This window comes from Vigna radiata, chromosome 5 (assembly GCF_000741045.1).
Source record: "Vigna radiata var. radiata cultivar VC1973A chromosome 5, Vradiata_ver6, whole genome shotgun sequence".
Classification (NCBI taxonomy): domain Eukaryota; kingdom Viridiplantae; phylum Streptophyta; class Magnoliopsida; order Fabales; family Fabaceae; genus Vigna; species Vigna radiata.
In genome coordinates this window covers 27,523,808-27,536,466 of record NC_028355.1, presented here as the reverse complement: position 1 = coordinate 27,536,466, position 12,659 = coordinate 27,523,808, and the positions used below count along the sequence as shown (strand labels likewise).

The window sequence follows — 12,659 nt, the reverse complement described above, 5'->3', positions numbered from 1 at the left end:
TTAGTGTAGTTTACAGTTCCGTTGATAGTTCAGTTAGTGTAGTTTACAATTCAGTTAATAGTTCAGTTAAGTTCATACTGTAATTTAGTACAATTTAGTATAGTTCAGTTCAGTTTGATAAAAAAACAGTTCAGTTCAGTTTGTCTGAATTGTTTTATAGTTTAGTTTTTAGCAGTGCAGTACAATTATGTTCGATTTACCCATTCCTAAATTTTAGGGCGTCATGGCTAATATAATAGTGCAAAAAATATGTTACAAAATAAAAAAGAAAATATATATTTATATATAAGTTAATAAAAAAGAAAATATATATTTATATATAAGTTAATGTAATAGTGTAAAAAATATGTTATAAAATAAGATTACATTCCTTGATTTAAAAACTATCTTCAAAATGATAACATTAATGGTGAAGTCAACATATATGAAATGCAAAGATGGTGGATACCCTGTTTAGGGAAAGTTCTTATCTAGAATTGATGAAAATTTTGACTTGAAAACAAGAACCAAGAAATTGGTGATGAGAAACCAAACCCACACGAAAATGAGAATGGCCAAACTTTGTACAAATTGAAGTGAAAATATGTTAGGGACAGTATACGAGAAAATGAGATTAAGAGAGAAAAAAACAGAAAGGTCTTTATCAATGTTGCCATTATGATGTTTCCACTTCTGAGCAACGAAGAAGCAACAAAGATTGGAATGTAGTGTGCCCCTCTTTCATTGGCTCTTAATTTCTCTTCTTCACTTCATAATCATCCATTCATCATTCTTATCATTTTCATAACCCCACTTATATCCTTTTCTACTTCCTCACTTCTCTCATAAGTAACTTCAATGTCAATTAACCTTTTTTTTTCTTTTTTCTTTTAATTTAGTGTAATACGATGCCACAATTTATTGATATTGTATTTTTGACAAAATTTAGCTTAATTGATTTAATGGATGTTGTCAATTTTTATTCAATTTTTATAAATAAAGAAATTGATTGTATATTGTGTATGAGTACGATACATTTCTTAATATATAAAAAATTATGTAAAGGAAATTATTTATTTAGTTTATAGTTATACATGGTTTGATTTAACCTCTTTAAGGTTTAGTTTCCATAAAAAAGAATTAAAAGGTTAACATCACATCTGGATTATGTTTAGTATTGAAAATATAATTTATAAGTGCATAGAAGAGTGTGTTTTTGAAGTGAAAGTAGGTTTAAGCTAATAACACTCTATTGTTTTAATATTAAAATTTTAAAGTATAAATAGAGTTTTTATAAATAAGTTTTAATATTTTAAAACACATTATTTCTTTAAAACTTTTTTTTTATAATTTTCTTCTTTCTTTCTAAGTTTTTTTATCGTTCGTTCATCTATTTAAAGATCGAAGATCGTTAAGATGATTTTTATAACATGTAATTTGCTTTTATCCTATCAATTTACTCAATAAAGTAAGTTAGTTTTTTCGTTCTTTCTTTGTACGTGATTCCTTTTGGTTCAATGTCTGAGTTTTTTTATTAGTCTCTGTTGATCAATGAACCTGATGATATGTTTTGATCGTGTTTGTATTATTCATAAGGGTTTTTGATCAATTTAGTGTGTCTCTCAGATAATGGAAGCTAATTGCGCAGTTTTCATGTGATTGATAGTTGTATGGTATTTTACCTGTATAATTGTATGGTTGAGTTGCGTGAATAAGAATTGGCGGAATTAGAATTAGGATTATAAATTGTTTACTTAAATTGCATGATAAAATTGAGAATGTTGTATGATTGGTATTGTAGAGGATATTTTTTGAATCTTTAAATGTGTTGTAATTTGAATTGGGCATCTATGTTGGCTGTATAAAATTCAAAATGATAATAACAAGGAATTTAATTACAGTTCGAAGATGTTGGATTTTAAATAACTAATATTTATAGCATGCAAACAAGAAAAACACGAAAAGAAAAATAAAAACATTTTTTTCATAACTTAATCAAGAAAATTTGTTCGTATAATTTATCTAAATCTTATTTTTAAATTAATTTTACTTTAAAATTATTTCTCTTATTTTAATATAAACTAGTTGATTTTTTTAGAAAAGTCTAAGAAGAGGTAAAAGGAATTAAATTCTTATAAACTATAGTAGGTTGAAAATAAATGTTAAAAGAAATTATTTTTCTATTATAATTTTTTATGAAAAACTCTTCCAAATCTGAGTGGTACTACTTTTTTTAGTTTTTAAAGTAGACATGTTGTTAGATGGGTACATATTAATATAGTTTTGGTGTTGTTTTTTGAATGCAGTTTCCGAAAGTTTTTATCCTCTGTTACTGCACACATCGTAGTAAGCAAAAGCAGCACGAAACCCGCAGAAGGTGAGACTGAAATCCCATGCAGAATGCTGGACGCGTCGCTGTCCACCACGTGGCACTATTTGACAGCAAGGTTTTATCACACTCCAGCTGGCATTTTCTTTGAAATATAAAAAAAACAATAACAAATTGTTATATTTTTATAATTATGTTATTGACATGAAGTGTTTATTTTTCGATTTTATAAATATTTTAAAAAATAACTAACTAATAATATAATTAAAATAATGATTATCTTCATGTTCGTAAGTAGAAGACGTGTGAATATGAGTGTCCAGCTCACAAGGTCCCATCATCATCATTCATTAAGAGAATTATTTTACAGATGTTTTATTCAATAACTTTTACAAACAAAAAAGACAAAAAAATATAATAATAATAATAATATATAACCTATTGAATGATTATTTTTCTTTATTCTCTTATCCAAATTGAGAATGTATTGTTGCTGGTTTGATACATAATCCATCTGGCAAAGCAGAACAGAATATCCCTAGAAACTATACTCTCTTATAAAAAATAACAAAAATTAATTTTAAGAATAGTGGAGTTATATTGATTATATAATATATATATATATATATATATATATATATATATAGTTTTTATCTTCAAGAATTAGGAGGATATGAGATATATGTTTCTGTCTCAATCTTCCATCATTTTCTTCTTTTCATTAGCTTTCTTCATGTAATATATATTATTTTCTTAAAATTACTTTTCCATCCTTCACTAAAAAGATAAATTTCAATATTCAAAATTGATTATTTTTTTAACGTTTAATTGTAGGTTTGGTTCGTAAGCTTAATTTATTATTTTTTCAATTTTAATTGGATTAATAAGGTTTTGCAAATATATAATGCGTAGAATTGTAATAATACTATTTATAATGATGTTATAGTTTATGTCATTTTGAATAAGTGTTCCTCACATGTTTGCAAGGGATGCGATTAAATATTCATACCATTATTGCAAAACATGGATTCCTTTGCCTTAGGAATTTAAGATTAATTAAAAAATTGCATTAAATATAATAATATACAAATACAAATATTCATAAATATATTATTTTTAAAATGTTAAGTTGAAGATAAAGTCAAGATTTATAATATGGATTTATTCATAATTTATTAATATCAAAATTCACAATATTTTTTTAGAAGAACCCACAAGTGGTATTAATTAAAACTACGCTTTTCCATGATAGACTCAAAAGAGTGTGACTTTCAAAAAAATATGATTTAAAAAATGTTATTTTATAAAAACGATCTAAATGTTAGCAGAAAAAAGAGCAATTATTTGTCTAACAACAAAAATCAATTATAAATAATTTTAGAGTGAACTTTTGAAATGTTACGTAGCTTTGTAAGTTTTGTTAGAAATTTTAGTGGACGGACTTTTTATATTTTATTCATGTATCCTTTATATGGAATAAAATGTAACATAATATTAAATATAAAATATTTATAATAACTAATTTTTAAAATTGAAAGATATTTTTAAAATTAAAATATTTTCTAAAAGCTAATTTAAATAAAAATATATACTAAAGTAAATATTTTTAACAATCTTTTTGCTGGTTTAATATTTGTTTATTTGAATTTTAAATCTTTAAATTTGATTATCTTGGTGTTTGATCTTCTCTTTTTTTTTTCTTATAATTTTTGTTTTTCTCTTCATTTTCTTTCAATTTCACATTATTTATTGTAATTCTCCTTTTATCAGAATCATCTCTTTTGTGGTGAATTTTATGATAGTAATATTTGAATGTTAGAACGAGGATCTTTATCTACTCTCTTTACTTAACATCAAAATTCTTCAAAAGATATTATCTTCTTTTGATTTTGATCTTCTTTTGTGTTTTCAATTCCTTCTTCATCAAATCCAAAATAAATTTTTGTCTTTCGTATAAACTTTGAATACTTATAGATTGTTATATCTTTTATCACAAAAGGAGACCTTGTAACTTTTCTCTAAGGTTTGAGAGACGCTTAAGATTTGTTGAGCTCCTCATGCTTTGTACAATCACTATTTATAATTCAATCTTTTTTAGATGTGTTGGTTGTAACTCATAATGTTGCAAAGAGTGGTTCATCCTTTGATTATGCAATCTTGATATCTTCTTGAAGATCTTGAAATTTGCATACATTCTTCACATGTCCCAATTTAGGTTTAATCATTCTGATAGTCCCTATTTTCGGTGATATTTTTCAATTAGGTCCCTCATTTTTTCTTTTTCTCAATTGGGTTCCTATTTTTGAAAATTTGAAGCAATTAGGTCACTGTCGTTAGTTCCGTACTAACACCGTTAAAAAGGTAACACGTGTCAACTCGTGATTTTTTTGAATTTTTTAAATATATTTTTAATTATTTTTATTTTAATTTTTAATTTTTTTTAATTTTTTTTAAAAAATTGCCATGTGTCAAGTTGACATTGAGCCACGTGGCAATGACAATGTGAGGTGACACTGATAGTGTCACGTGTCACTATCAGACCACGTGTCATTAGATTTGTCTCAATTTGGTCCCTATATTTTTAATTTGGCTCAATTTGATCCCTATATTCTTATTTTGTCTTAATTTAGTCCTATTTTTTTTAAAAACTAAACAATTTTTTTTCTCTCCAAGTTCAAACAAAATTTATTTGTATATAAATCTTTACAAAGAAATTTATACAAATTAATTTTTTTTATTAGAAAAATAAAAAAATTACAAACTAACATATGACACATTTTTATTTATATAGTAGTAAAGAAATCATTTAACCTAAATAATATGAATGAGTAACCTATAAAAGTTAACATCTCAATAATAAATATTTTTGTGAAGGTAATCTACACAAGTATAGTCTCAATACTTCCTCAACAATTCATAAAAAGTTTTTAGAGTTAAATATTTCGATTTGAAAATCATTACTAATAATTTGCTTAACAAAAACAAATTTAAAGAAAAATTTGGAAAATGTACATACCGTATTTTATTTGGGAAGAAACAAATTTTTTAAATTTTTTAAAAAAATTAGGACTAAATTGAGACAAAATAAAAATACAAGGACCAAATTGGAACAAAATAAAAATACAGGGACCAAATTAAAACAAACGCAATGACACGTGATTTGACAGTGACACGTGGCACTGTCAGTGTCACCTCACACTGTCATTGCTGCGTGGCATAATGTCAAATATAATATAACTCAAATATACAATATGTATAATATCTCAATCTTATTATTAAATAATAACTAATTTCTAAAAATGAAAGATAATTTTAAAATTGAAATATTTCCTAAAAACTAATTTAAATAAAAAAATATATTGAGTAAATATTCTCAACAGTTTTTAATTTATTTTTCATCCAAGATGTAATGGTTTATTTGTTTTAATGTTAAGTGAAATAAATTATGTTCTCATAACGTTTTTCTTATTATATTCACTAATTCAATTTAAGCATAAAAAAAACAATTTTGATGTAGAAATATATAAATATAAAATTATAAATATGTGTGAGGTTGAATTTAGTTCTAATGAGTTTGTAATTGGAGAGAAAAACGTGGTAAGAGATTATAAAAACTAATGGGGTATGTAAGATCTACTAAAAATAAGTATGAAAGTTTTAATTGAAAAAATTGAAATGCTAAAATTACATAATTACATTATTTGCAGGACTAGTAGAATCATAATTGGGGTATCTATTTTTTTCTTCCATCTATGAGTTGAAGAAAAGTTTGTTAGTGAAATTGTGAGAGTGAGAGATATTTAAATAATAATAATAAAAAAAATAAGACTTAATATCTATCCAATATCTTAATTAAAAGTAATTGAAAGAATAAACAAGAAAGAAGTTTTAAAAAGTTATAAATATGCTTATCATATATATTTTCCATAAACATACTAGGTTTAAGTGTGTTTAAAGCAATGGAGTTATAATATTAATTGAAACATAACATGCTTGATATTTCTGTATAGTAATATGCTACAAGCCAGTTAATTTCTGCTTAAAGTTGGATTTATTTAAATGTTCAAACATGTTTTTATGGTAATTTTAAGTGTGAGAAGCTTCGAGCATTGGAATGTTTTAGGGTTTGTGACATGCATTGTGTGAATGTGGTGGGTTAGGATGATGCGTCTACATTCAGTTTAAGAATTGCCATATTTTGCGGGTCAAATAACCCTTGACCAAAGATTTGAGAATGATATTGAACTTTTGTCAAACTCTATATATTATAGAGTTGAATTTTAGTGATCAGCAAATGGAACAAAAAACTAAAAAATTTATGCTTGATATAATTTTACACACTATAAGTATCAACAAAAGTTAAACAAAGTAATTTTTTTTTAAATTAAAATACATTTTAACCAAAATGTAAAAAAGATAATGCAAAACTCTACTAATTGGGCACATCATTAAATAGAAAATTTGAGGTAATAAAGTGTTTGATTTCTAAAACTTTTGGCAAAGCAATCCATGAATTTTGTGTGACATTGACACCTCTATGCCTTGACATTAGAATTAAATAGGTATGGATTTAGCTGTTGTTGAATATTAGAACCCTGAAAAAAGCATGGGATGAAAGAGAGAACATGAGAAATATATTTTGATTATGATTAGCAGCAGACATGAATGCAATAATGAATGGGGGCTTAAGGGTCAATCTCTAACAAACATGGGATATAGTTCCCATATCCATCAAAAGTTGAGTTTTGAGAAGGATTGTGTCTTTATAATGAATGCCAAATGCCAACACTTTAAACCAAAAATTCCACTTTAAAAACTGTTTCCACCAGAACTAAACCGAACTTGTCCAAATCCTCAAACCTCAGTTTTCATTCCTTTGATTAGGCGTTGAAACTTTGATCCAACTTCTCCTTCCCGCCGACCCTCTTCTCTCTCTTCACTTCTCTCTCTACAAAGTGAAGACTTTTGAATGAAAACTTGATTGAGGCTCTTTATAACAAACCAAACTTCATTATCTCTCATTATGTCCTTCTTCTTCTTCTTATGAAGGAAGTGAAGTTCAGAACAAAAAACAATAAAGGAAAAGTCATAACTCTCTCTCTCTCTCTCTCCCTCTCTTAATCACTCTGTGAAAAGCTCATCTCTTTTCAATGGCTAAGTCAAAAAACAATGCCAAGAAGTTGTCCTACATATCAGTTCCTTCTCAGATCATCAATTCTATATCTTCTTCTTCTCTGCAATCTCTTCTTGACTCTCCCAAGAAGACATCAAGGAGCACCAACAGGTTCTTTTTCTTCTTCACAAACAGCATCTTCAGGAGGCCAAGACTGTGGTTTTTCACTCTCTTTCTCTTTGGTTTCATTGGCATGCTCAAGTTTGGCCTCACCCTTAACATCCCATTTTCTCCCCTCCCATGTGCCACAACCCTGCCTCAGAACATGATCTCAACCCCATATCCAAAGTCAAATCTTGGTGTTGCGAGACACAATAACATAAAAGATGAGGTTTTGTTGACAAAGGCTTTGGTTTCCCATGTGGAGCTTAGAGCACAGGGATTGGACAAGCTGGAAGGTGATGGAGGTGTTGAGAAAAGTGAGTTCTGGAAGCAGCCAGATGGGTTGGGATACAAACCTTGCCTTAGTTTCAGCCGGGATTACAGAAGAGCAACCGATGGGGTTCTAAAGGATAGGAGAAAGTACCTCATGGTGGTTGTTTCTGGGGGCTTGAATCAGCAAAGAAATCAAATTGTTGATGCAGTTGTCATTGCAAGGATTCTTGGAGCTTCTTTGGTTGTTCCTATATTGCAAGTCAATGTCATTTGGGGTGATGAAAGGTACATTTTATTCTTGTCCAAAGCCATATGGGTTTAGCTTATTGTTGGACAAGATATCTAGTTATGTTTAGGCTTAATAAATACTTTACGTTCTTATTCTGATCCACTTGATTAACTAGTGTTAATTATATTTCTTTCCTTATTTGTGTTTGTTATAAGATAGTGTGGCGAGACTTTGATGTTTTTTCCTTATTTGTGATGTTTTCCATTTGTATGGTTTGATTGCAGTGAGTTTGGTGATATATTTGATTTGGAACACTTCAAGAGAGTTCTTGCCAATGATGTGCGAGTGGTTTCAGCATTGCCATCAACGCACCTAATGACAAAACCAGTGGAGGGAAGTCCTCCCCTTCATGTCACTCCCAGCTGGATCCGTTCAAGATACCTCAGAAGAGTAAGGGCCTGTTTGATTCTCTTCGCCCTTTTTGTTTTTAAAACGGTTTTCCAAAACAGTTTTACAGTACTCAACAATCAATTTCTCATCTAAAATCTATAAACTTTTGAAAATTCTTTCCACAAAAAGTGTTTTGAAGACCAAAAACCAAAAAGGTTGAAGACGTTCTCTTATCTTCTGTTTTCTTCAGGTGTTCTGTTCATTGGTTTTTCTGTAATTCTTAATGGGGTTCTTCTCCAAATTTTGCTGGTACATTAATATGATAGTTCATATGGGGGTCATTTTATGCATGCCATCTACATTAATATGAAAGTGAGTGTTTTCATTGTTGTTTGCAAAAAAAGACACTTTCCTGACTGTAGTCTTGCGCAGTTCAACAGAGAAGGTGTTTTGCTCTTACGTGGTTTGGATTCAAGGCTTTCCAAGGATCTTTCTTCTGATCTTCAAAAGCTTAGATGCAAGGTATTTAGAATTCAAATTCTCTTGCTTTCTATATATTTTAAATGGGAAACAAAAACAAGAAACCAGGTAAAATCACCCTTTAGAAATTGGCTTGTATAAGAGCTGGTTGCAGATTGTGAAAGTTAGTTCTGATCTTGTGTTTCAGGTTGCTTTCAATGCACTGAGGTTTGCTCAACCGGTTCAGGAACTTGGGGACAGGATTGCAGAGAGAATGAAGAGCAAGGGACCTTACCTTGCTCTTCATCTAAGAATGGAAAAGGATGTGTGGGTGAGAACTGGATGCCTACCTGGTTTGAGTGAGGAACTAGATGAGATTGTTAACAATGAGAGGATAGAACGGCCAGAGCTATTGACTGCAAGATCAAACATGACTTACCATGAAAGGAAGATGGCTGGTCTGTGCCCTTTGAATGCTGTGGAGGTTACCAGGTGAATACAACAGCACTTTTGGTTACTTGGTTGTTTTTCAGCATGTTCTGATAGATGTTTTGGTTCAATTTATAGGCTTTTGAAGGGTCTAGGAGCTCCAAAGAATACTAGAATTTATTGGGCTGGAGGACAACCTTTGGGTGGAAAAGAAGCCTTGCTTCCATTGATCCAAGAGTTTCCTCATTTTTATAGCAAGGAAGATCTTGCCTTGCCAGGAGAACTACAACCCTTTGCAAATAAGGCATCCATAATGGCTGCCATAGATTACATAGTCTCTGAGAAGAGTGATGTTTTCATGCCATCTCATGGAGGAAATATGGGCCATGCAATTCAGGTTTGCCTGTTATGTTGTTGTTAGTGATTCTTCTTCTATTCACAAATGTTAAGTTATTTTCACTTTTGGTTTGGAAGATAGGAAATGGTGAAAACAACATTTTACTACTTTTACCATTTCCTATTCAAATCTAGGAGAATAAAGTGAAACCAACTTGGTAGTAGTTTTATATCTGTTTGTGAAAACAGGAAACTAAAATATGCAATAGAAATCAAAATACTCAAAATGGGGTTTCACTTTCAGGGTCACAGAGCATTTGCTGGGCACAAGAAATATATAACTCCAAACAAGAGACACATGCTCCCTTACTTTCATAATTCTTCCATCTCTGAAGAAGAGTTCAACAGAATCATCAAGGAGTTGCATCAGGACTCATTGGGGCAGCCAGAACTTAGGACTATCAAAGCTGGAAGGGATGTTACAAAGTATCCTATTCCTGAGTGCATGTGCAATGACTCACATGCTAATTCCTGATCTAAAAGTAGTACCAAAGTTTGTGGCATGAAGGCTAAGGCTATTTAGCAAGGAAGAAAGTGCTACTTTCAATAGTATGTACAATTTTGACCCTTTGGAACACTTCAAGTGCTTTTCTTTTCAGGGTAACCATGAGAGTTTGGGCACCCAGTTTCTACTACACATCATTTCAACCACTCCTCTCTACTGGAAGGTGTACCATTTCCATCGTTATTCAAATGATAGATTCAAAATAAAATACTACAGAAGATCATTCTTTGATTTTTTATACTGAGATTGTATAGGATATTTGATAGGTTCTCTTTAGCTGTGTAATTCTTATCACAATGTGAAGACTTGTTGATATTTTTGTATATATATATTATCATTAGTTTTTGGATTCTTGTCTGATCATCAAGATCACCTTGTGCAAACCTTGCTACCATGTAATTCACCACTGCGAAAGTAAGACAAGTTAAGAACTAGAAGAAACAGAACATGTGATTTGATTGGTATTCCAATACCAGAAAAGAAGAAAATCTTTGAAAATATTCATGTAGTTTTCATAAAGCTTTAATTTATGTTTTTCATTGGAATGCTTTTAAAGTGATGTTGAAGTTACTAAACTACTTTTCCATCAACAAGCATGTACTTTTTTAAACAAAAACAGTTTTGTTTTAGCAAGCATTTTGTCCACTGAAATTTAAAATTTTTCACTGTTATTCAGCTAAAAACTAAAAATTGGCATGCACGGTAAGTTTGTTGGATATTTATCATAATATCTTAAAAGTTAAATTCAAAATGACTTTTAATTAGTTATTCTCTTGCTTAATTATTGGTCAAAGAACCTCAAGACCATGTTTAAGAAGACTGAAGTTCTGCAAATTATTGGCATGAGTTAAGTTTATGGTTTGTTTTTATCAAGAAAAATGGTCTTGTATGAACAAATTTGAAAGAAAACTATATTCTGAAAAGTTGTTTTCCAAAGTTTAGACTAAAGCAGNTGCAAGTCTGTAAATGAGCAAAAGAAGTTAGTTACGTAGGACCACTGCATTGCCAGAACATAACATTATTGTAAGGTTGGCATTATGTGTTTGTTTTGGCATTACTCTTGTTGAGGTTTGATGTTTGTTTCAGGGTATAGTGACTCTTATTGTCTAACATCTTATTTCAAAATCATCCAATTGCATCAGACATTCTACTCTTTCTGCTCACGTATTCCTTCTTCTGTGAATAATATTGCATTTGCATGGTCAAATTTAAATTTTGGTCCCGTTTTTCTTTCACACTAATATCCAAACAAAAACTTCATACACAGTATAACTATTAATGTGCATAATAAAGAATTTAAAAACCNTATAAAAAGTTATATCTAATCTCTTACCAATAGACAAAATTACANTAACTGCTTGTAAATAAGAGTAATAGGTATGTGCTGTTGTGGTAATATCTTGCACTGTCAACAAATTAGAAAACTATACTTGATATGACTTTTAATGTAACTTGTTGTAATCAACAAATGCAAAAAAGACTTATATTAAAAGTAAATTATAATGAATCAATAGTATAAAACTCTTTGCATTAAAGTTAAAGTCTTATTTAATATCTATTAAATAAAGAGTTGAACATGAGGTGTAATTTTTTCAACATTTGATGTATACACATGATTGCTACTTTTGACGTGTAGATTCCTGAATCATGAAAGAGATCCTCCTTTCCTTAAAATGAACTTGGCAGGAATTTAGCATGAAATTGACTGGGTTTAAAATTGTTTCAAAAAATACATTTGATCCAAAGCTTCTGGTTTGAGTGCAATTTGGAACAGAAACACATCATGTTATTGGTGGAGTAACATTCAGACACTGTTTGTAAGCATGTTTCCATGAACCAGGGTATGAGAATGGCTTGAAATGTTCTTGGCTGGCTAATAAAGAAGTCAAACAACAGCAGGACCTACTCTAGTTTGGTGTTTTCTTCTTGTCAATGTTATCCAGCAGCATCAGCTGTACCTGAAAAGTTTAAAACCAAGGGACCTGCCAAGTGTAATAATGGTACCTTCTAAAATTATTCTGACCGGCCCCCTTTTAGTTTTTGCTGCATCTACCTGCTACTATTCAACTTCAATATGAGCTCTACTCACTGCTTTGATTTTCAGAACAAAACCTGCATTAACCAATCAGAGAATTTACATGCAATTGTTGTCGAAGTTCTAGTAGAGCTTTGTATGATTTCACATAATTATTATATCTCGTTCATCTTTCAAAGTTTGGTATGGCAAATGTGCCAGTACAACATATAAATTATATGTAAATTCATCTTTTCTCTAATATGGGATTCCCAAACACATTCTCTGCAGATGACATTCCTTTAATAAATAAGAAATCATAGGATCCTTATATATATATATATATATATATATATATATATATATATATATATATATATA

The 12,659-nt window shown here is 29.6% G+C and overlaps 1 protein-coding gene across 1 annotated transcript; it reads left to right on the top strand.

Annotated features, from left to right (window-relative positions):
* The first annotated feature begins 7,095 nt into the window (after positions 1-7,095).
* On the top strand, positions 7,096-10,615 carry LOC106762784 (uncharacterized protein At1g04910). The gene is made up of 6 exons (XM_014646847.2): positions 7,096-8,141; positions 8,370-8,535; positions 8,908-8,997; positions 9,143-9,426; positions 9,502-9,760; positions 10,004-10,615. Exons 1-6 carry the CDS (start codon positions 7,459-7,461, stop codon positions 10,232-10,234), a joined length of 1,713 nt encoding a protein of 570 aa, XP_014502333.1. The 5' UTR covers positions 7,096-7,458; the 3' UTR covers positions 10,235-10,615.
* The last annotated feature ends 2,044 nt before the right edge of the window (positions 10,616-12,659 follow it).